The sequence below is a fragment of the Triturus cristatus genome, chromosome 7, assembly GCF_964204655.1.
Source record: "Triturus cristatus chromosome 7, aTriCri1.1, whole genome shotgun sequence".
In the NCBI taxonomy this organism is placed as follows: domain Eukaryota; kingdom Metazoa; phylum Chordata; class Amphibia; order Caudata; family Salamandridae; genus Triturus; species Triturus cristatus.
The window spans coordinates 1,685,510,189-1,685,527,840 of record NC_140590.1 but is presented as its reverse complement, the minus strand read 5'-3'; the positions used below and the strand labels follow the sequence as shown (position 1 = coordinate 1,685,527,840).

General features: G+C 47.8%; 1 protein-coding gene across 1 annotated transcript in view; it reads right to left on the bottom strand.

The window, feature by feature from the left end:
• Window positions 1-6,794: 6,794 nt before the first annotated feature.
• The window catches only part of MLF2 (myeloid leukemia factor 2), a 93,286-nt gene continuing 82,428 nt past the window's right edge, over window positions 6,795-17,652 (bottom strand). The window contains exons 8-9 of the mRNA XM_085619835.1: window positions 8,065-8,287; window positions 6,795-7,315 (exon numbers count right to left, since the gene is read on the bottom strand). Coding sequence (XP_085475961.1) covers window positions 8,121-8,287 — 167 coding nt within the window. The 3' untranslated portion in view covers window positions 6,795-7,315; window positions 8,065-8,120. The remainder of the gene's footprint in view (window positions 7,316-8,064; window positions 8,288-17,652) is intronic.

Here is a 17,652-nt window from a genome sequence, read left to right as displayed (position 1 = left end):
TTTGAAATAAGTTTTCCCTCGTGGATAAGGTCATTTGCCTGTGTTTTATATTGGTCTGGCAGATGTTTTAACAGATTCTCCAACTGGTCGTAGTGAGCCCTGTCATAGCGTGCTAGTAGGGCTTGGGTGTTGGCAATACGCCAATGGTTAGCGGCTTGTGCTGCTACTCATTTGCCAGAGGCTTCTAAGTTTGGATTCTTTGTCGGGGGTGGTGTATCTCCTGTGGTTTGGGAGTTGGCGCGTTTCCTAGCATTGGAAACGACCAAAGAATCCAAAGGGAGCTGTCCTTTGATGTAACAAGGATCTTCAGGGGCAGGCCTATATTTCTTTTCTATTCTTGGGTTAAGAACTCTGGCACGGATGGGGTCTTTAAATACCTCTGGGGCGTGTTTTATGACTCCTTTAATCATAGGTAAAATTTGTACAGACTTTTGGGATTGCTCAAAAGTATCTAATAGGAAGTCTTCCTCAGGTGCGTCAGAGTGCATGGTGACGCCATGGTAAAGTGCTGCTCTATTTAATAATTGGCCAAACCCCAGGTGGTCATCTGGAGGTGATGGTTTGGAGGGATATGGTGGAGGGTCAGGCATGTCTGGTAGAGGGAATGCCCAATCGTCCAGTAGTGCGTTATCTGGATCCGTGATCACCCCCTCCCCCTAGGTCATCATCATCATCCTGTGGAGGTGGTGTATGTGATGGAGAGGGTAGAGGTAAGGGTGGTGTAGGCAGAGGGGGTGGGGTAGAAGGTAGTATGGGAGAGGAAGGAGGAATAGGCGATGTTGCAGAGTCCTTCTTGTTGATAGGAACTGGAGCAGGTGGTGTGTCCAGTTTCCGTTTTTTACATGGCAACGCGGTGACATGACCAGTCTTTGGATTAATATAAATCTTTTTCTGTCGTGAATCGATGGGATCTGGATGGAAAAGTTCTTGTTCCTCGGGAACAGTTTTTGGCGCCGATTTTTTCGGTTCCAATCGAGGTTTTGGCTTTAGGAGGTGTGTGAGAGTCCTTAGCCGACGGTTTCGGTGCCGATGATTGTTTCGAAGCCGAAGTTGTACCTTTCAGCTTGGGAACTTTCGGTGCCGGTTTATCTATGGGCCTCGATGTTTTCGGTGCCAAAGGCACCGAAGCCGATTTCGGTGCCGAGAGGTCTTTTCTCTTCGGTGCCGAAGGTGCCAGTGGAACAATGGCATGCGGCTTGCTAGAGTCCGAGCTACCGGAAGGCTTATGTTTCTTCGGAGCCGAGCCCGGAGGCGGGGCTTCTGAAGGATGTTTTCGGTCTCGACTGAGGCCAGCAGGCGAAGTCTTGACCAATGCCTTTGGTTTTGGAGGGGTTGGGGCAGGGGCAGTAGTACTCACGCGTTGCCCATGAGTAATGGGGTCGTCTGAGTCGTCTGCTTCGGAGATGATTTGTAGATCCTCGGAATCTTCTTCCGGGACATCGGGACCCTCAAAGATGTTTTCTGGTTCCGGAGCTGGTCTTTGTGCCATGATGTGGTGTCGAGCCCTTTGATCTCGAATGGTCTTTTTGGATCGAAATGCTGCGCAGGCTGGACAGCTGGACTCGTCGTGTTCCGGTGATAGGCACAGGTTGCAGAATTTGTGGTGGTCACTGTGCGGAAATTTTGCTCCACACTGGGGGCATTTTTTGAAAGGCGTCCTTTCCATGAGCCGTAGGCCTCACGGCGTGGATAGGCCCAGCAGCCTGCATCGACGTCTGGAATCGAGCCGATAAAATCGATGTCGAGTGAAGGTGCTTCAATGGTTTTGTGGAAGTTTTTCGCTTCGAAAAACTTGGAATTGAGATTTCCAACCCAAGCGGAAAAGTTGCATCCGAACCCAATGGCGGAAAAAAACAATCTGAGGATGGAGTTGATGCCCATGCGCACTGTAGTCCAAGGGAGGAGTCACCTATCTCATGACCAAAGACTTCTTCCGAAGACAACAACAACCTGCAAGCATCCGAGCCCAACACCAGATGGCGATCTACTATCCTAAGTGTGTGATCTGCAGCTCATATGCCTCAAACCTTTAGTTATTTTGAGAAACACTGGTTTGAAATATGTATTCCGTTAATGGCGGCACCTACTAGATTGATGTCTGATTTTCTTCTTGTAGCATTACTGACTGCAGAGCCAGTCAATAATTCTGGTCATCAGCTCTCACCAAGTCTATGGCCTGAGCTGCATGTTGGAGGGGATATAGAGAATACAGCATTATCTGGATCGCTTTGTATTAAAGTGTCTAATTAGGATCACAAATAATTTTGCCAAACATCTGTCACATTTCTACCTCTGGGCCCCATCGTTGAGAAAAATGAGTGGGTCAACTGAATCTCATGACTAAAGCTCTTCCAGGAGGTGGCTGAGCCAGCACATAAAAGCACATTATTAGAAAAATAAACTGCCATCACCTGGGAGTGTGCTGCAATACAGTCTAAACCACTCAAAAAGTGTCCCATGTAGTGGGGGGCAAATAGTGCGCACCATGAAGCCTCCTACCCGACTAACGTTACAGACTTAACTCCTCAATGGTCAAGACTGTACAATTCACAAGGCAGAATGAGTCTAAAAAGCCTGTGCCTTTAATGACGGTAAAAGCACATGGCTTTGAGTACCTCTACTGACGGCAAAATTAGGTAGGTACAATTAGTAGTCTATGTGTAGTGCTTGTTGCACTCTTTAATGCGATAAGATGCATAAAAACCTAAAGAGCAAGCACTTAGCATATTTATCCTTATTTACAACTGAAGGAAGCCTAGAAGCAAGCATTGATTGCTTACCTTTCCACATATAATCCAACTCAATAGTGTTGACCTGAAAGGCACAAACACTTTTTTACAACTAAATCAAAAGTAAAACAACGCCCTGCCACGTTGTGCCCTTCTTTGGGGGTCAATAGTCAGAAGAAAAATGTATGCTTCTGGGGACAAACCACGCATAGTGGCCATCCATTAAGCTCAGGCCATAGGAATGGAATGGAAAATACATTTGTATAGCGCAGCTATCACTCCAAGGAGCATCTTGGCGCCTGGTGCCAACCTAGGTGGAACATGTTGGCTAACTGATGTCGTTCGAAGGGTCCTGTACACTTTATACTAGGGCTTTACAGGCGGTGTCTGTAAGGGAGAAAACCCAGGTCTTCAGGGCTTTCCTGAAGAGCCTTTCTGTTGAGATTTGCCGAAGCTGTGGTGGCAGTTTGTTCCACGCCCTGGAACCAATGACAGCCAGGGATTTCCCACCCTTATTGGTGAGCCTGAATTTAGGGGTCACTAGTAGGTTTTGATTGGAGGACCTTAGGCTACGCGCAGGCAGATAGCGTCTGAAGCCATTCGACATATACCTGGGCCCCTGTAAGTGAAAGGCTCTAAAAGTGATAACCAGGATTTTGAATAAGATACGCTTATGTATTGGTAACCAATGAAGGGCATTGAGTGCAGCCGAAGCAGATGACTTCCTAGGCCAGCAAAGGACCAGGCGGGCGGTTGCGTGCTGGACCATCTGCAGTCTGTGGAGCACGGATTTATTTGCTCCTGCATACAGGCTATTGCAGTAGTCCAGTCTAGATGTTATGAGAGCAACCGCTACCATTTTTCTTGCTGGGAGGGGGAGGAGGTCAAAAAACTTTGAGGGTTCTGATGATGTGAAACAGGTGCCGGCCACGACCACTGCTTGCTGCTTAAATGACAGAGCGTCATCGAACTTAATGCCTAAGTTACGGGCAGAGGAGATGGTGTTTGGGGGAGCTTCGGCATCTTCAGGCCACCACTGTTTGGGCGAGAACAGATTTTGTGGACCGAAAGGCAAGATTTCGGTTTTCCCCGAATTACATTTGAGGTGGTTGCACTTCATCCACTCGAAAGTAGCAGTGAGGTAGTTTTTGAGGTTTTCTTCAGCTCCAGCACCAGGATGAGCTGTGTATGATCAGCGTATGATATTGTGCTGATCTGATAGGAGGAAATAAGCTCAATCAGGGGGACCATGTATAGATTGAAAAGTACAGGGCTCAGACTAGAGCCCTGAGGGACCCCTGCGCTGATATATTTTTCCTCAGAGCTGAATTCCCCTAGTACAGTGACTTGACATCTTTGGCCAAGAAAATTTTTGAACCATGTCAGCACTACCTCTCTTATCCCTGAGTTAAATAGACGGTCAATCAGGATAGTGTGCGAGACCGTGTCGAAGGCCGCCGACAGATCAAGTAAGATCAGGACGGCCTTCTTCCCTTGGTCCATGGGACTCTGCCATGAAAAGAAGGGCGGATTCGGTTGAGTGTTTGGCCCTGAAGCCAGATTGGTTGGCATGCAGGATGTTATTTTCTTCCAGAAATTTTGTGAGTTGTTTGTTGACAAATGCTTCAGTCAGTTTAAACAACAGAGGGAGCAGCGAAATGTGACGTAGGTTGGAGAGGATAGTCGGATCAGACAGGGGTTTCTTTTGGAGGGGCTTGACGGCTGCTAGTTTCCATTCGCTAGGGATTTCAGCCGAGGAGAGTGAGGAATTGATAATGCTGTTGATGATGGGGTTCACCTCGTTAACCAAGGCTTGTAGGAACGAAGGGGGGCAGGGGTCGAAAGGAGATCCGGATTTACTCAATAGAATGGCCTGATGAGACTCCTCTAAGGAGATGGGGTCAAATGCGTTAAAGCAGGGCATATTGGTGTTTTCCTTGATTGACTCCCTCCTTTCAGTTTCTGAGGCGGTCAGTATCGGTTTTGGAAAGTCCTTGACGATGTCTAGGATTTTCTTTTCAAAGTAGTTGGCAATGGAGTTACAGAGGGGCAAGGATGGTGGGATTTCCTGTGAGAGGGCTCTGGGGTTGGTGAAACTATTTACGATCTTAAAGATTTCTTTCTGTCCATTATCAGAAGAGGAAATCGCCTCTAGGTAATAGGCTTTTTTTGCCAGCTTAATTGAAGCATGGTACTGCCTCCGGGCTGCTTTATAGATGTTACAATCGTTGGCCTCATAGTTTCTACGCCACCTTTGTTCCAACGTTCTAACTTCGCCCAATTCCACTTTTAACGCTTGTGAGAACCATGGGGCACTCTTTATTTTTCATACCGCGTGAATTGTTTTTTGAGCTCGTTGGATCGGAGGGCTTGCTAAGTGACATGATCCATTCACAGAACAGCTGGTTGTCTGTCGAGGTGTGGCCAGTTAGTGTGGGTTTGCTCTTTATTGCCTTCCCCAAGAGATCTGGCTGGGTAAGTGATATTTTCCAGTCAGGTTTGGAACTCCTGGTTATTTTCCTAGTGGTTTTCCTTGGAGCATTGTTTCCCAGTGACAGGTCAAAAGGGAAAAATTTATGATCTGACCAGGTTTGGATGCTAGGGGGTTTGATCGTCAAAGCGTCTGAGTTGGAGCAAATACAGTCTAGTATGTGGCCTGCGGTATGAGTAGGTTCCTGCGTCATCAGTTTAAGGCCGAGGACGCTGATTATGTCCATGAAACAGGCTACCCCTGGTCCTTCTGGGGAGTCTAGATGGAGATTGAGATCTCCAAGCAGCGTAAAGTGAGCAAATCTGAGCGTGAGCTCGCTCAGAACATCACCAATGCTTTCCAGGAAATCTTTGGGTTGGCCCGGGGGACGGTACACCAGGGCACCGGAGACCGTAAAAGATTCATGGATATTTAAACAGAAGGCCATGGCCTCTGCACCCTTGATATCTGGTAGCTCATACGTGGTACATTTCATGGTGTCACGATAGATGATGGCCATCCCTCCTCCCCGTTTCTTCTGCCTATCCAGATGTTGAATTAAGAAGCCTTGCGGGAGGGCCACTGCTATATACGGATTGCACCAGGCCTTTAGCCAGGTTTCTGTGATAAGGAGCCAATCTAAATCCCCCTCCATGATCAGGTCATGGATGTGTAGAGCATTCTTGCACAGAGACCTAGCGTTAATGAGCCCCCCTTGCAGGACAATAGGCCGCGGTTTAATATTGGGTGCTGGTTCTGGGGCAAATGTAGCTTTACAGTGCTGACAGCCGACTGGGCCTACCCATGTGTCAGGGTTCAGAACATTGTAACAATGTATAGAGTGAATATTGAGAGAAAGTATGAATTCCCTGGAAATACCTGGATCTATATTTTGGGGAGTGGTATGCCTGGCCCCTGGTGCCTCCCTGGCGCTGACGGGCGCAGACGGGCAGGACTCTGGCACGACTCCGGCGCGGACCCGGCGCGACCGCTGCGCGGAGGCATGCCCTTCCTCTTTTATGCTGTCCACTGGGAAGCATCGGACGCTTTCCCCAACCTAAGATTGCCGCCGCGGTTTAGATCTCGCCCGGGGATGGAGAAATGTCCTCAGCGCCTGTGTCGGCTGGGACGGACCCGGTAAGTGTGCGAATACGAGGGTGGGGAGGTGCTGAGACCGCACTGAGAGGTCCAAGCAGAGCGCGGGGATAACAAAGTGTGAAGTGCAAATTTAAAAGGCTTAGTGAGTCAAGCCGATCGTTACACACAGCATTTAAATACAAGTATATTTGTATCAAGCTGATCACTACAACAATTTTTTAAAATAACGCTTAGTAGATCAAGCTGGTCGAGCTAAGTAGGCAAAGCAGTTTTAAAATACAAGGAACATAAAATTTTTACAAAGTAGCACAGCAACCTCCCGGCTTCCGCCTCAGGAGGGATTCGAACACACACATACTTATAGCAGAATCCATTTCAAAGCAGTTACATCAGGATAAACAACCTCAAGATATCCAATTGTGATGAACAGTAATGTTGACACGTTTCTAACGAAGGAAGATATCCACAATCAGTTGAACAAAGCAACACTACACATATTTGTCTCCTCGCATATCTTTTATTCTTCCAACGTTGATTTTTTTTTTTTGCATTTTCTTTTTGTATTAAATGAACCCTAGATAACTAGATACAAGTTTCACGATGCAAAAGGGCATGAAGCCCGACTTCCCCCTTCGTCCCGCCTCCCACATCGGTTCCCCTTGCGTTCCTTGGCTGGGGTCAAGAGTTGGTAGTAACCCAACACCATACTCACTTAATTTTTATTAAATTATTTGGTAACCAACTTCCCGAAGCACAAACGAGAACTCCCGCCCTCCACCCACACCCCAAGAGTGCTAAACAGGGACACTGCCGTGCTGGCATAAGGAACTAAAAGCTGCTTTATGGAGAAAAAGAAAACCATATATTTTTAAATAATGTGAACAGAAGCCAGAGCAATGAGGAAGAGTAATGAGAAAAAGATATCAGGCTTCCCTGCAGAAAATAACCTTCCCCTTATTCAGTTTCTTCTGTTGGGCTCTGAACTTCAATAGAGGGTTCTTCATGTTGCCGTCTGTACCTGTGGGAAGGAAGAAAAACAGACCATGAAAAGAGATAGTGAGGTGGGCAGAATAGGTGGGACTACAGTCAAAGAAGGAAGCTAGGGTAGGCATAATGATATCGGTCACTCCTTTGGCCAGATTAACATTGAGGATAGGTCCAAGAATTCAGAGACAGTCACCTCCAGGACTGGAGGGGTGGGGAGAAGTGACACTGGGACACAGAGCTGTTATGTGCTAAGAGAGGATGGACTCTGGAACTAATACAATGATGAGCCTGTGACTTCTAGAACTGTATAGAACAAGGGACTTCTAGGACTGTATGGTCAAAGGACTTGCACAGATAAAGAAAGTCAATCGATCACCTGTAGAACTGGATAACCACCAGGGATTAGCAGACTAAAGAGCTAGACAAATCTATGTGTTAACCGCATGAGGTTGGCACAGGTACTCAGAACATGCCACCTCCATTTCCTGCAACAAACTTTAGAAAAAGCTTTAAGAATAAATACATGATAACAAATGGTAAGTAGAGATTAACCAGGCAATACCTAAAGAAAATCATTTTCTGAAAGAGAAAAAAAGCCTCTTAAAAGGGATTATCTATTGGCTGGTTTATGTATCAACTCTGGAATGAATTCATGGCACAAACCCTAACCATTCCCATGAAAGAAAGGCTCTCAGATGATGGCTATATTGTAATGTTTCTATCAAAGGAGAAATCCACAATTTTTCTAAAATTTCTCTTTGTAACCCACACCTAACTTACAAGAGGTCCAGTTGCATCTTCAGGGGGCGACACTAGCATCCCCCATCTCTTGGTCTTCACCAGTCATATCGCCGTGTCTGTCTGGAGGGCGAGGCCTCAGGTCCCTGGATGGCCAAGGGGGCCCCCTCCAATGCAGCACGTCGACGGGCTGCACCTCCCCGCTGCTGGGGTCGGTAATGCGCTGTTTCCCTCTGGAACTCTTCATCGAAGGCTTGTGCCTCACCTAGTGAGAGAAAGAGACACAGGGGGTAAATGAGGAACATATTTACTAACCAAGCACACACAACTAACATAATAGTTTCTATGTGCCTGAAAAACAAAATTCTTAAGAGTACTAATACAACAAGCTTGAAAAAACAGGAAGATTAAGCCAATCCTGCGATTGTATATAACATGCAGAACATGGCAACAGTTCTATTATGCCCAAGCCATCTTACTGGGATCTAAATGTTGACATGAAGCAAACAAACAAATCTCTGCAACAAGCACTTTTACACTGTACACCACATATCTAAGACTGTAACGTTTAGCAAACACCATGTACAGGGACATCAGTAGCTGGCCTTCAAATCACAGTGTTATTTCATGGGCAGAAATAAGCCAAAAAGGACAGAAAGAGCTAAATAAGTGTTGAACCTGAGGGCATGGGCTGAAGAGAAAATGTAATCCCATTTAGACAGGTGGAATGACTAGATGGGCAAATATGGGATGGTCTGCTGGGTTGTGTGCTCCTCTGATCTTTTTTTTTTTTAATAAAGTAAGTGTACTTAATAAAGTCACGATTTTTAAGGTCTCACATCACTGGGCAGATCCAAAGGATGAAAAGATAGCAAAGTTGGACAAACTATTTCTTCAGAGACTACACACCTTGAGACCCCCTGGTAAAAATTATCATTCTTGGGTGATTAGAAGAAACAAGCATTGGCATAGCCAATAGGTCTCGCCTTTTGGGACCTAATAAGTGGTTAGCCATGCAACAGTTGATGTTGTTGCACCAAGGATATTGTACTGCAGAACGAAATACTTATAAGGTCCCAAAGGCGAGACCTATTGGCTATGCCAATGCTTGTTTTTCATTGTTCCTATCCTAGTTCCACTGCCTTCATGCCTTCATCCCTTGACCAGATGTGCAGGGCAGACGTAATAGTCAACGTTTTATCTGAGGAAATCTGATTTTTTGTGTAATAAACTACTGGCGTGTTCAGTATAGGTTAGCATTACTCCTGGAAGGCCTCCTGTTCAGTATTCAGATCGACTCCGCGTGCAGGTGTTGGGAACCAACTGAGACAGGGATGAACCCATTGCACTATGCTCTAGTCATAACGAAAGGAACTCCAAATGTATGAAATGGCTTTGACCATCTAGGATTATTATTATGATTATTTTTTTTTTTTTTTAAGACAAACTTCATTGGGTATTTTTTTGGTACACGTTACATATTTGAGCAATTCTTCATACATGTTAGTTTTGTAAAGAAGAACAAGTTACTTACCTTCGGTAACGCTTTTTCTGGTGGATACAGTATCTGCCTGTGGATTCCTCACCTTGTGAATATCTCCTGCGCCAGCAACATTCGGAAACTTTTGTAGCAGTCCACGCCGATGAGGTCGAAGACTACGTCACAGAGACACGGCTCCGCTCGCGACTCCGCTGACGTCACCGGATCCATAAAAAGACCTAGCCGGCGTGATGACATCAGTTCCGCCCTTTTTTCCATGCCTTCGAGGCACACGGACGGACAGACAGCAATATATATACACACACAGTATACACAGTACATAATATACAAATCAACACACACAGTGTGGAGAATAAAAAAGGCAGCAAAAGAAACAACACACTGCCTTTAACAGTAAACAAAATTTTGAAACACCATCATTAGAATTTTAGGTATACAAGGGTGGACAACGGGGAGGCGGGTGGGTCAGTGAGGAATCCACAGGCAGATACTGTATCCACCAGAAAAAGCGTTACAGAAGGTAAGTAACTTGTTCTTCTGATGGATACATCGGCCAGTGGATTCCTCACCTTGTGAATAGATTCCCACAGCTGTCCCCACTCCCGAAGGAGGGTGTCCACCCTTCTATACCAGAAAGTCCTGAAGGACAGAACGAGCAAAGTGTCCGTCCCTCCTCACCTCGGAGTTCAAGCAGTAATGCTTTGCGAAAGTGTGGAGGGAGGCCCAAGTTGCCGCTCTACAAATGTCCTCCACAGGAACACCTCTAGACAAGGCAGACGTAGAAGACTTTGCTCTAGTAGAATGAGCCCTTAAACCCTCTGGAGGTTCCTTACCGGCCAAAGAGTAACATATCTTGAGGCACAAGACAATCCATCTGGAAAGGGTGCGCTTGTGCACCGCTCTGCCTTTCCTGCAGCCAACAAAGCCCACGAAGAGCTGGTCGTCCACTCGAAAGTCTTTAGTCCTAACAAGGTAGAAGCTCACCGCCCTCTTAAGGTCCAAGCGGTGAAGCCGCTCCTCCTCCTTGGAAAGGTGAGGGGGGAGTATAGAAGGTAGGAAGGGTAATGGACTGCCCCAGATGGAAAGGAGTTACCACCTTAGGCAGAAAAACAGCCCTGGTCCTGAGTACCATTCTTTCAGCATGAATGGTAAAGAACGGGGGTTTTGAACTCAGAGTTTGAAGCTCACTTACCCTCCTTGCCGAGGTGATCGCAATGTGAAAAAACGTTTTGAAAGACAATAGTCTCAAGGGACACTTGTGTAAGGGCTCGAAGGGAGAACCCATCAGATAATTTAAGTCAAGATTTAAGTCCCATTGAGGCACAATAAAAGGAGGAGGAGGAAACTTGTTTGTAAGGCCTTTCAGAAATCGTAAAACAATAGGAGATTTGAACAATGACGGCTGATCCGGCAAACAAAGGAAAGCCGACAAGGCCGAAAGATATCCCTTTAGAGTGGCTATAGCAAAGCCTTGCTGAGCAAGAGACAAGGCAAACTGAAGAATGTCAGATAAACTAGCCCTCACAGGGTCAATAGACTTCTCTCCGCACCAAAGAACAAATTTAGACCACCTATAGGAATAGATAGATTTGGTAGAATGACGTCTGGCAGACAAAATTACATCTACCACATCTGGTGGGAGAGAAAAAGAAATCAGGTTGCCCGTTCAATCTCCAGGCATGAAGGTGTAAGCTCTGGAGGTGGGGGTGTAGAACCTGCCCCTGCGACTGCGAGAGGAGGTCTACCCTGAGAGGGATACGGAGCGGAGGGCACGAGGAGAGGTGGAGAAGATCTGTGTACCACACCCTTCTTGGCCAATCCGGGGCAATCAATATGACTTAGGCCAGGTCCTGGCAAATCTTCCTCAGAACTGGAGGAATCAAGGGTATGGGAGGAAACGCGTAAAGGAGTTGTGAGCTCCAAACCAACTGAAACGCGTCTCCCAAAGCTCCCTGCATCGGATACTGGAGACTGCAGAATGAAAGGCAGTGAGCGATCTCGTGAGTAGCAAACAGGTCCACCCGAGGAGTTCCCCACATCCGAAAGATGTGCTGAACTACCTCTGGATGAAGCCTCCACTCGTGGTCGGCGGAAAACTGTCGACTGAGACGGTCTGCATGCACGTTCAGAACTCCGGCCAGGTGATTTGCCATCAGACAAATCTGATGATCCTGAACCCAGGACCAGAGACGTAGAGCCTCTCTGCAGAGACAATGCGACCCCACTCCTCCCTGCTTGTTGACATACCAAATTGCGGTAGTGTTGTCCGTCAGGACTTGAACCGACTGACCGCGAAGGGAAGGGAGGAAGGCCTTGAGCGCCAAACGTATCGCCCGCAATTCCAGAAGGTTGATGTGAAGCAACCTTTCCTCTGGAGACCAAAGACCCTTGATCTCCAGATCCCCCAGATGCACACCCCACCCTAAAGTGGATGCATCCGTTATCACCGTGGCCACCGATGGAGGTAGATGGAAGGGCTTTCCTTGAGACAGATTGCCCTCCACGCTCCACCAAGACAAATCTGCCGCAGCTTCTCTGGAGATCCTCACAGACTCCCGGAGATCTCCCTTGTGCTGATACCACTACCTGCGGAGGCACTACTGGAGTGCCCTCATGTGCCAGCGTGCATGGTTGACCAACAGAATGCAGGAAGCAAACAGACCGAGCAGACGAAGGACCTTCAGGACTGGAACGGTCACTCCATTGTAAAACAAGGCAATCATTTCCTGTACGTCGAGAATCCTTTGTGGAGGTGGGAATGCCCGACACACAGTAGTGTCCAGTACCGCCCCTATGAATAGGTTGCGCTGAGAGGGCACCAGGTGAGATTTGGGCACATTTATCGAAAAACCCTATTTGTACAACAGCTGAGTTGTAACCTGCAGATGATGAAGCACCTTCTCTGGCGACTCTGCTTTGATCAGCCAGTCGTTCAAATAGGGGAAAACTGAAATCCCCGACCTTCTGAGATGGGCTGCCACCACTGCCATCACCTTGGTGAAGACCCGAGGTGCAGTAGTAAGACCAAACGGGAGGACCGCAAACTGATAATGTTGCGACCCTACCGTAAACCGGAGATACTTCCTGTGCGACTTCATGATGGGGATGTGGAAATACGCATCCTGCAAGTCGATCGACACCATCCAGTCCTCCTGATGCAGCACTTGAAGAACCTGCGCAAGGGTGAGCATCTTGAACTGCTCTTGCTTCAGAAAAAGATTCAAGATCCTGAGGTCCAGGATTGGACGCAATCTGCAGTCCTTTTTCGGAATCAGGAAATACCGGGAGTAGCATCCCTGACCCCTTTCCCGCTCTGGAACCACCTCTATCACACCTTTTTTCGGTAATGTCAGGACTTCCTCCTGCAGGAGAAGCAGGTGGTCCTCCGAGCAAGCACCTTGGCAAGGAGGGTAATTTGGAGGGAATTCCCGAAAGGGAAGGGCGTACCCATTTTCTACAAGATCTAGAACCCAAAAGGTCTTTAGTAAGCGATTCCCAATCTTGTAGAAAATGGGTAAGCCGGCCCTCCACAGGACCAGCATGATCCAGAAAGGTGGATCTAGGGCTGCTTTGCAGTGGTGGGAGGGGCTGAGGAAGAGGAGGAGGAGGAGGAGAGCTGTCGACCTCGAGTACGACCTCTGACTCTGCCTCTGTAGCTCTTATACAGAGTGTTCTGCTGCTGTTGCTGCTGCTAGGGCTGTCTGCATGTACGAAAGGATGACCTTCCAAAGCCCATGTACCTCCTGAACGAGCCCCTAGGCTGAGTTTGCAGGCCCAAAGATTTGGCCGTGGCCTTGCTCTCTTTAAATCTTTCAAGCGCAGCATCCGCTTTCTTGCCAAAAAGACCGGAGCCGTCAAAAGGCAAGTCCAGGAGCGTTGCCTGCACATCAGGGGAGAACTCAGATGACTTGAGCCACACACTCCTCCTTGTGGCAACAGAAGAGCCCATAATCCGTGCGACAGAATCAGCGGTATCCAAGCCACTTTGGATTACCTGACTTGCAGCCGCCTGGGTGTCCGACAGTACCTCATTAAAGTTCAGTCTATCTTCCTCTGACAGTTTCGGGGCCAGTTGTTTTGCTGAATCCATAAGAGCATGGATATACCGGCCCAAAAGACAGGTGGCATTCGTCGATTTTAAAGCCATACTGGCAAAAGAGAAGACTTTCTTAGCCGGCTGGTCTAACTTCTTTGCATCCCTGTCACCCAGGACTTGGGGAAAAGCACCTGTAGATATCTTGGAACAGGCAGCCTGAACCACCAGACACTCCAGAGAAGGATGGGATGATAAAAAGTCTGGGTTCCCCCTGGAGCAACCCTATACCTCCTTGCAACAACCTTAGAGACCGCAGGAGCAGAGAAGGGCTTACACCATACCTCCATTACCGGCTCAATAATGGCATCATTAAAAGAAGCAAAGACTCCGATACAGAGGAGGGAGAGTGTAGAACCTCTGTAAGAATGTTTGGCTTGAACTCTGCGGATTGTAACTGCAGATCCAGAAGCTCAGCCGCCTTTTTAATAACAGAGTGGTAGGGAACCACATCCTTTGAAGGAGCATCAGCAGGAGGAGTAATCTCCCATTCAGGCGACAAGTCCTGGCCACTAGCCTCCTTCAATACTTCAAATAGATCGTCTGACTCCATCAGCTCACCTTCTTCCACTTCTTCCATCTGGTACCTCTGTTCCTCCAGTACCCTTTGGGCCTCCCTCCTAGATCTGATCCTCACAGGCGGAGTCGGCAGCGCCGTAACCGAATCCGACGGCGCCGGAGTCGAGCGCGGATCCAAAGTAACAGCCGGCGTCAAACGTTGCAGAGACGGCGCCGGAGAAGAAGGAAGCGGCGTCGATATCCTCGGCACCGGTAGATGCCAAGACGGCGTCGCCGGAAAAAATGGCATGAAGGGAGCCTGAGGGTAAGCTTGAGGAACTCCCAAACTGAAAACCATAGGAACCATGGGACCCGAAGGTGCACCAGAGGGGTACAAGGCTCTGGAAAAGACCCCATACATAGCATTTAGATAATGCTTCGGATCTTGACCTGGTCCTGGAAACGATGGATATGGCTCATGCTGAGGCATCACCGGACTCGGGCCGATCGGCGCCGACGGTGGGATCTGCGGAGCCGAAGGCTCGCCTGGAGCTGGAAGCTCTTCAATTGGAACCGGAGACGAAGCCGGAGACGGAGATGGAGCCGGCATTGGAGATGAGCCGGTGCCGGAGAATGCTCCGGTGAAGCCACAGGCGATGACAAGCCAACAAGAGAATCAGGAACAGAAACAGGCGAAGGAGATACAAAGTCCTTACGACGTCGAGAAGGTGAGGTCGATCTCGGAGCCGCATCCCTGTCCGAGCGATGTCGAGATTCATGCCTCTTCTTTTTCTTATGCTTCTTGGACTTGGAAGCATGTCCGGAAGTCGACTTCGACGCCGACCTCGATCTTCTACGACCTCTCTTCTCCTTTTTCATCCTGGCGATGAATAATTTGGCTTCCCTCTCCTTCATAGCCTTTGTGCTCATCTTGAGACAGCAAGAACATCCTTCGACATCGTGGTGCGATGAAAGGCACCATACACAGTCTTCATGCGGATCGGTTATCGACATGTGCTTACCGCATTCCCAGCAAGGCTTAAAATCAGACTTCTTCGTCGACATCTTCAGCTGCAGACAAGAAGAAGAGAGATACCAGCAGAAAACAAAGTATCAAACCAAAGCTACAGAGTGTCCCGAAAACCGCTAGCATCGACGGCGTGGAAAAAAGGGAACTGACGTCATCACGCCGACGAGGTCTTCTTATGGATCCGGTGACGTCAGCGGAGTCGTGTCTCTGTGACGTAGTCTTCGACCTCATCGGCGTGGACGGCTACAAAAGTTTCCGAATGTTGCTGGCGCAGGGGATATTCACAAGGTGAGGAATCCACTGGCAGATGTATCCATCAGAAATGATTTGCAAATTATATACGTATCATTTCACAACCTCATGTCGCAAGCTGTTCATACGTTCCTGTGCATAACGTTTTATTCAGACCAAGGAGTAATTTTGGCCATCTATAATGGTATGGAGAGACGTATAGAGACGCTTTCGTCGCCAAGTGACGATTTCAGAGAGCTGGGCGGGTGAGTGGAGCAACACGTCCGTTCATGCTTTTGAAAAGCAGGTAAGGCAGTGACAGAGAAACCCTATGTTGACTGACAACTATAGCGCCTAGTAGGCATAATCCTATTAACACTCTATGAAGAGCATGCAGATGCGGAAAGTGCTTCACATGGATATTTCAGGTGATACGATGGAGGGTACTCAATCAGAAAAAGATTAGTCCTAGAAAACCAGCTGTGCTCGCCACGGTAAAGCAAATTGTTGTACAGATGTTGTTCTTAGCTCCCTATGCTATTGATTCAATTTAAGAAAACAAGAACATGTTGGAAAATTAAACTTCATAGAGTGACAACGAAAATCATTAAACAACTCGGAGAAAACAGCACCAACGGCTTAAAATAGAGAAAAAAACAAAACTAGCAATGTAAAGAAATAATTAAACTGGATAGCGAAGAGTAAAGCAAAGAGATAACGCACTGCCGCAGTGATCATAGAGATGATGAACACGGCCAGCGCAAGGAGCTCCCCTTCAAGCGCTTGTCTGTGGTTTTCGGCGAGCAGACCTACCTGGTCACCGTATCTGGACAGAAGATCTTTGTGGTGAAATGGCAGAACCTTGCACAGGAACCGGTCATTGTTTAGAGTGCTGCATTGGTCGGTTTTGATGCAACGCGCACGACAAAGTCCATCACTTCGGTGGGCTGAGGGCCCACATTTTGGCTCCATGGTCATGTGACGTGCATTTGCCCATATGTCTGTTGCTGGCCAAGTGTGATACCAGATATGAGGGTCTGCAAAGACAAAAGACTGCGCATTTACGCCAAGGGATCCCTACACCCCATTATTGTGAGCCACTGGGATAACCGTAAAAGAAGGAGATAACTTGACTTACTAACGCTTTGAAGTGGCAATGTAAAACTAGTTGTGCCTCTGTCTTTGAGAGGGCAAAGCCTGCAGCGCCATAATGTAAATCCAACGTGTGTACCACATCTCAGCCACTTTTGAACGCTATCCGGCTTCTGTTTAAAATTAAATAAATGAAAATGCTGTGGTAAAAAAAAAAAAAAAAAATTTTCAAAGATAAAAACCCTGATTTGGAGTCGGTAGAGATTAACGACGCCAGTGCATACTCCTGTCGTTATGTGGTTTCGGCATGTTTTGGCTTTGTGTCATCTGGCGTGTTTTGACACGCTGTTGTGCTTCCTCGTCGGAACTGGCAGTATTGCCTGCTCTTAGCCAGAGGCAGCACTGGTTGCTTCGGCTGCAAGACGGGAGGAGCGATGTGCTGGTGCCGCCTGCTGAGAGCTGTGCCCGGAGGTGTGAAGAACAGGGGAGGCTGGACATCGGCTGGAGGGACCCCCCAGGGCCCCAAAGGACCCGGTTGGAGGATGCTGAGTGAGCAACCGAGAGAGTAAGGAGAATGGGGTGCACATCGATGGATCCTGAAATAATGACCTTCTTACGAGGGGCACTCCAGCTGCCGTTATTAGGGACAAAAACAAACAGTACTATTTCCGTGAAAGCAGGGGTGCACGCGCAACGGCAAACACGCGAGTGGTGCGCGCGCAGCAGAGGAAAAAGTGAAAGCTGCCGGCTGCGCGCGTGCATGCTCGCGTGAACGCAAGCGCTAGGCCGTGTGGCAGCACTTTGATAACCCGTACACTAAATGTCTCGACCAGACCAGCTCATGCGCTGGATCAGGCGAGACCTAAAAAAGCATAATAATGACATAATGTGTGTGGAGGAACCCATGAAATTGGCCTATTGAAAGCCATGTGAACATGCCTAGAAAAATCTACTAATGCCATTTTTGTTCTGGCTGCATGTGTCTACTGAAAGGAAAAGAATAGTTTTTCAATTTTTTTTATGAATTGTAGACAAGGGATAGTCAATCTAAGATCCAGCAATAAATTAGTCTAGAGGCGGGGGGGGAGGCAGAGTGGGAAAAGCCTTTCCTCCAAAGGTAGGCTTTATACATGAAGGTTGATGGAAGGTGATTGAGGAGTGTAAAAAAATGAATTAACGCTTTAA